This window comes from Rutilus rutilus (assembly GCF_951802725.1).
Source record: "Rutilus rutilus genome assembly, chromosome: 15".
In the NCBI taxonomy this organism is placed as follows: domain Eukaryota; kingdom Metazoa; phylum Chordata; class Actinopteri; order Cypriniformes; family Leuciscidae; genus Rutilus; species Rutilus rutilus.
Window position 1 is genome coordinate 30,160,484 of NC_140220.1, and position 6,924 is coordinate 30,167,407.

At 39.2% G+C, this 6,924-nt stretch overlaps 1 protein-coding gene across 1 annotated transcript; it reads right to left on the reverse strand.

The window, feature by feature from the left end:
• Positions 1-1,327: 1,327 nt before the first annotated feature.
• Positions 1,328-6,924, reverse strand: armt1 (acidic residue methyltransferase 1). The gene is made up of 5 exons (XM_084431812.1): positions 6,852-6,924; positions 4,333-4,438; positions 3,957-4,198; positions 3,149-3,314; positions 1,328-2,832 (listed from the first exon to the last, which is right to left on the reverse strand). The coding sequence occupies exons 1-5, from the start codon at positions 6,902-6,904 to the stop codon at positions 2,053-2,055; spliced, it is 1,347 nt and encodes a 448-aa protein (XP_084287938.1). The 5' UTR covers positions 6,905-6,924; the 3' UTR covers positions 1,328-2,052.

Sequence of the window (6,924 nt, forward strand, 5' to 3'; positions counted from 1 at the left end):
TTGGCTGTATTGCGTGTTTATGTATATACCTAAAAAAAGTAGTAGTATGTGCATGTCTGTCTGTGTGTGTGTGTATGTGTGTGTGTTTGTGTGTGCGCATGTGTGTTTGTGTGTGTGTGTCTGTGCATGTGGATTTGTATGTGTGTGTATGGGTGTGTGTCTGTGCGTGTGGATGTCAGTGTGTGTGCATGCTTGCGTTTGTTTGTATTCCTGCATGTGTGTGTGTGACAGTATCATCCTAAACCAGCAACCCTTCGCTCAACAGCACCATCTACAGGCCGATGAGTGTACAGTCACTAAATGTGCACATAAATGAATTTATTTTATACCCCCCCCCATGGATGAAATTCTACGAAACTTAGCATACCCCCAGAGGATGTCAAGTTAATCATACACATGAAATATGGTGCAGTTCTGAACATCTCCACTGAAGATAGGGGCGATTAAAGCAGAATAATATTGCATTTTCATTTTTTATGGGAGGGGCGCAAATCACAAATGAGTGATTATGGGCTAGGTTGATGTGGGCCCTTAAAACCAACATACCATAAAAATTTCTTCATCCTCGGTTCCACGGTTCAAGTAGTTATTTAGGAAAAACTGCATTTTTTGGGTTTGGGGGGGCCCAGCGCGGGGGGGAGTGGCCCCCGGGGACCAAACGAAATTTTTACGTAAAAGTCTAGTGGGGCTACATGCCCACCAAATTTCATGTTCCCCGGTGTTTCGGTGTCCCTGGTATCGTTGACGGAAAATTCAGTAGATTGACGGGAAAAAAAAACTAAAAAACTTTGACAATCGATTATGGGCTAGGTTGATGTGGGCCCTTAAGACCAACATACTTTGCAAATGTCTTCATCCTCGGTGCCACGGTTCAGGTAGTTATTTAGGAAAAACTGCGTTTTTTGGGTTTGGGGGGGCCCAGCGCGGGGGGGGGAGTGGCCCCCGGGGACCAAACGAAATTTTTCCGTAAAAGTCTAGTGGGGCTACATGCTCACCAAATTTCATGTTCCAGGTGTTTCGGTGTCCCTGGTATCGTTGACGGAAAATTCAGTAGATTGACAAAAAAAAATTAAAAAAAATAAATAAAAAATAAAAATAAAAACTTCGCCAATCCCTATATGACCGCTTTCGCTAGCTACGCTAGCAGCGGTCATAATAAGTATGAGTACATACGCACGGCATCCTGACTAGCAACTGTTTCCAATTTGCTCATAAATAAGCTTAAAAATAACCTATCTTGGTGCAATTCTCCACACTGCCCATAACGGTAAACCTGCTTTTAAAGTACAAGATGAAAAAACACCAATAAAAACACTCTGAGATGCTGTATGGCCAGTATTTTTATCAGACAGAAAACAGAATGTGTAGCGCTTGGCTAAAACAAACATTGCATCTGCATTTCATGAAATTCCGTACATTCAGTTTTGCCATTACTTTACTAGAACTGTTTTATTAAAACAGTATGTCTTTAATGTTTTCTTTTTCAATTATGCAATAACGCAAAGCCCAAAAACTATTAGGCTACATTTAAAAAAAAAAAAACCTCTTTTATATACTTTAAAACACATTTTAGCCAGAAACACATACACCTTTCTCACCATCTCAATGAGTTTTGGACAATAACATTTAACTACAACCAAACATCTGTGGAGATTTATAGATGCATACGTCTAAATGTTTACATCTGTATTCTTTAAATAACCGTACTTGTACACAATACACATCAGCAGTACAAACAGAAAACCATACACTGTGTAAACTATGACCTAAAGATTGCCAGGTTTCTCTTCAAAACTTCATTGTTCAGGACATACTTTAGGTTCATATTAATTTCAGTGTTTGATATGCAGAAGCGTTATGGTTCATTATATAATTTGCTTCCAAGCGAAAAAAAGTGTTGGATAAAAAAAAAAAATACAAGCAAAGATAAACCAACATAACACATTTGTTTGGCATGTTGGTAACTGAAGCAGCATGTTTAATTAGTGCATTTATCTTGCTTCCTGTTAATTCCCTCATCAGTGAGCACTCTCTTTCCTTTAAAAACACTCTCTACCGTTCTCTGTGTGGACTGGAAAACTGAACCACAGCATATTTGGCATTAGTCATCCAGTGTGGATCCTGAGAGTTGAGCTTCTCTGCCTGGCCTGGCTGTAAGCCCACCTGAACATCAGCCTTCAGTGTCCTAAGACTACAGAGAGGGGCAGGCTGGAACCCCCTTAACGCCCGATCGAACAGAACCGTGTGCTCCCACTTCCTGTCGCCAGTCAGCTTCCTGTAGTTCAGGTCTCCTTTGAAGAGAATCAGGTCAGAGCCCTGGAGCGTGCTGTAGAGATCAGCTGCATCCAGCGCCATGTCGCAGAACTCATGGGGCATGGTCCAAAAAGGGTGGTCATGGTAGGACCAGGTGCCATCCTTCATGAAATGCTTCCATTGGACACCGCTAGCTGACATCCACTTGTGATTGGCTGCCACGGTCTGCATGATGGTCCACTCAAAGTCTTGTTTGGTGACGTCTGAGACGAACCATGGGATGGACTTGCCGTGAAATCGGATTTGCTTGGCTAGTCCGGCAGAAACAAGGAAGTCAGCAAGGACCAGATCGGTAACAAGCTCAAAACCAGCATTGTCTAAAACAATGTCCACTCTTGCATGCTTCTTCCCTGCGGATCCGGACCCTTGAGCAGCAACCAGCGTTGACCAAACCATGTTGGAGTCATCCACTAGGATGAAGCGCTGGAGATCAGGCAGAGAATCGATGGGACTGGACCTTTGAGAGTTGTCCTGACCGGCAGAGATGGACAGATCACACTTGTTTCCCCACAGAGAGACCTACAACATACACAATAAACAAGATTATGTGACATTACGTTATCCCCAACAGTCTAATATCACGTAGACAAGCATATGCTGAAAACAGCCACCCCAAGGCATGTTACTTGACACCACAAACTTGATGTCATTTTGGCTAACAAGATTCTTTGTTCTAAATTAAAGATGCGAGTCATTAAGTTAATGGTTACGGCTTAGTGAAATCGATTTTTCTTGTTTTTGGTGTTGTGCTCTTATGTCATAGAAACATAAACATTTGTTTTTAATGGCAGGGATCATTGAATTATGCTGCAGCTAAGAGCATGGACATACTAACCTGAAGCAACTTGAGAAAGTTCTCTCGCAGCTGCATCTCAGTCATGTTCTCCATGTTGGTTATGAGCTCCTGAAGGTATGTACAGAGGCATTTAATCGCTTGTTGAGATTCAAAGAAGCTTTGCGTCTTTCCCTCCTTAAAGCCGTCAAAGTTAGCCATTGGTGGACTTTAGGAAACAAAGTAAAACAAACAAAATAAATTCATTTTACAATTCAAAATGTATCAATGCAGCGGAGAGTATTTAAATCAATTACTCTTGATTTAACAAAATATAAAAAATAAAACAACTTAAAGCACATTTAAGATAACACTTGAAAGGATTATTTGGTTTAAAAAAAAAAAGACACTAAAATGGTGTAAACTACTTCATTAATTAGTAGTATAGTAGTATTTCTAAAGCAAGTCATACTTTTTTACTCATCACAATTTTATTTAATTTAGAGCTGTTAAGTACAATCATGTATAGTCATTTTTAATGGTCTTCATCAGGGTTTCTGCAGGTATCTTCAAATTAAATTGAATGCATTTTAATACCTTTTTAATGCCTTTTTTTTTTTTTATGTCATACATGATGGCGAGTCGACTAAGATCTAATTTTCCGACATTGGCCATTTTGAATTTTGTTATAAACTCAGTATGGTTATTTTTAAATACAATTTTTTTTTTTTTTTACTATTAGATGCTGAAGTTAATCTAAACTTTAAGATGCTTTGATTTTTGAGTAAAATTGTGACAGTATTAATTTCCCTGGCCTTTTTTTTATTTATTTAAAATTGTATTCATTATGTATTAAGCTGATTTGTCTTACTTCATATTCAGAGCCTCTTGGATCCTTCGGTACATGTAGCACTCCATATAAAGCCATGATGACTTGAACCAGCTGACAGGCTGCCCGTCCTCCATCAGGTCCTGCTGTCTACCCATGTATTCATTCCAGGCCTCTGTGTCCTCAGTATTATCAGTCAGAAGCAGAACAGGTTTGTCTGTCTGCAGTTCATTCCTCAGCTTGGACAGGAAGGAGATGGCCCTCTTCTCTGCCTGGATGCCCTCCTGATCAAACACATCATCTAGAAGTTAAATCTGAGAAAACTGTCAGAACAGGCTTATTTTATTTTATGAATAACATAAGAAAATACTGAATATTGTAAAAATGTTGAACGTAACTAATGAAAAATCATACATACCTTTCCATATTCTTTGAAGAAACTGTCTTTATTACGATGTAAAGAGTCTACCACTTTTGTGAGTATGGTTGGTAGTCTATCTCTCACAGTCAGATAGGCAAAGGACCTAAAAATAGCAAATAATTAAATATTTAATGTGTAATTATTATTTAGTTGTTTAAAAAAATAAAATAAAATCTATGATTCAGACAAAAAGAGATACATTTGTTATGAAAAAAACTAGCTGTAACGCAAAGAGACATAACTTTCACTAGCACTAGTAATTTGAGGAATAAGAAAGAAAGGCTACATCTAAAAAGTAGTAAATAAAGTATTTTATATTAGGTGATAATAAGCGGTACTGGTTGTCAATCATTACATCCAGCAGCAGCATGACCATTGAAATCAAAGTGTCTAAAAAGCTGGTTAGTCGCCTATCTAGACAGCATATCTAGGCATGTATTCACAGTATCTGTCCCATTTTGACCATATTATATTTTACTTCTGGCAGGCGTAAGATGATCAGACACCGTTTTTGCTCTTAAAAACGAACAATAGTTACTTATACAGTACCGCTGTTACTATGGTATGCAGTAGTAGCTGCAAAGCGTGCTAATACCGATATTCTCTCTCTCCTTTTTTTTTTCCTCTTCACACACACATCATGATATTGGTAATTTACAGGTAAGGTTACAATTTCCTATACTGGAAAATTGCCAGAACTGATTTACAGGTATTTTTGAAAATGTCCTTTTCACACATGATCTGTAAACTAATTTACCAGTAAAGACGTGTGAAGGGGACTAATGATGACAGGCTGCCTATTTGACTAAACGCAGCATGCATTCATTGCAATTGAACAACACCATGAATTTCTTGCCGTAGCCTAATTATATATAAATGACGTCAACAGTGAGCATGGAAGATAAACTATGATTATAAAGATATAATCCACCTCCATATTTGAAATGCATTACAAATAGGAAGGACTACAGAATCTTCTTTTTTTAAAGTGCTCTAAGCGATGTTGGGTGACGTCACTTCTTGTTGGCGTTCAAAGTATTGTCAAACAAAACGGAGGCTAGCTCGACCCTCCCTTCCGTGCTTCCTGAAACAGTCATTAACGCCAGACTGGATTTACCCACCTGTCCAGCAAAAACAGAGCCACCTGAATGTCGGATTGGAAGCCCTTCTGCCGGCGGAGTTCTCACCACCTTTCGAAGGCTTTTCTGATGTAAATTCGGGACTTCGCGCGCTCCTTCTCCTTTTCCCTCTTCTTTGCTATTTGTTCATCGGAACGTCGTCTCTTTAGTCGTGTGTCGATCATATCAAAATTCAAGACAATTTAATTCTAACGTTAGTCGTTGTCTAGGACATCTCTCCTCTAGCTAACTTCCCTCTTCATGCTTCTCTCTCCTCCACTCCCCACACCCCCCTTTCATGTGCACGCGCACTAACCCCCCAACCCCAATCATTCTTGTCGGTTATTGGCTGGAACACTGTTTGTTATGTTTCGTGGTCCAGGTTGGCCCAGTTTGTTTTTGTTGCCGTTTGTGGAGCCTGGGCTGCCTACAGAGACCGCGTTTTTTGACAGTGTGTTCAGGGGACAGGCAGATAGCGGATAGTGAGGAGATGTTTGCTGTATGTGACAAAAATGTTTCAGCCTAAAAAACGTGTGACATCACTTAGAGCTCTTTTAACGGCGGTTGGCATCCATCTTATTGGTGCATTACCGCCACCATCTGTTCAGGAGTGTGGATCCATCAATAAGTACCTAATTATACAATGAGTTGGGATAGAGGACGGGGATAAAAAATAAATAAATAAAAATAAAATAAACTTTACCCATCATACCCTATAATAAAGTCCAGTTTCCCCTAAATAAAATATTAGTTCTCTCACCTGTCACTTAGGGTTGTTTTTAAAGTGAGTCCCAGCACCCCTAGCTCCTTCAGTTTATTTTCCATCAACTCTCTCTGCGTCTTATATTTTCTTTTACTGTCTATGTATATTTTCTACAATGTAGAATGACATGCTCCACAGATTCCTCTTCCTGGCAATCCTCACATAGACCAGTCTGATGTTTTCCTATATTTTTTTATTTTTTATTTAGAGCACTATGTCCCAACCTTAACCTAGTTAATACAATTTCCTCTCTCCAGTTTTCACTTCTTACCTTATTTACTTTGATACTGCAAAACTATTAGCACACCGATAATCTTTTGTTTTTCTTTCTTTTTTTTCTTTCACACACACATCATGATATCGGTAATTTACAGGTAAGGTTACAACTTCCTATACTGGAAAATTGCCAGAACTGATTCATGGTAGTTTTGAAAATGTCCTTTTCACACATGAGTAAGTAACCAGTAAAGGCGGTACGTGTGAAGGGGACTAATGATGACAGGCTGTCAGGCTGCCTTTTTGACTAAACGCAGCATGCATTCATTGCAATTGAACAACACGATGAATTTCTTGCCGTAGCATAATTATATATAAATGACGTCAATAGTGAGCATGGAATGATTATAAAGACATACCCCTCAAATTTAGCAGAGAGTGACAGCGGGGGGAACGTTCCCTCTACCTCCATCTTAGCAATGCAAACAGGAA

Coding starts and splice junctions, on each gene's coding strand:
- armt1 (XM_084431812.1), bottom strand. CDS start 6,904: ATGGAGGTAGAGGGAACGTTCCCCCCGCTGTCACTCTCTGCTAAATTT. Junction 4,439..6,851: donor CTCTCTGCTAAATTTGAGGG/GTATGTCTTTAT, acceptor TGCTATTTTTAG/GTCCTTTGCCTATCTGACTG. Junction 4,199..4,332: donor TCTTCAAAGAATATGGAAAG/GTATGTATGATT, acceptor GTGTTTGATCAG/GAGGGCATCCAGGCAGAGAA.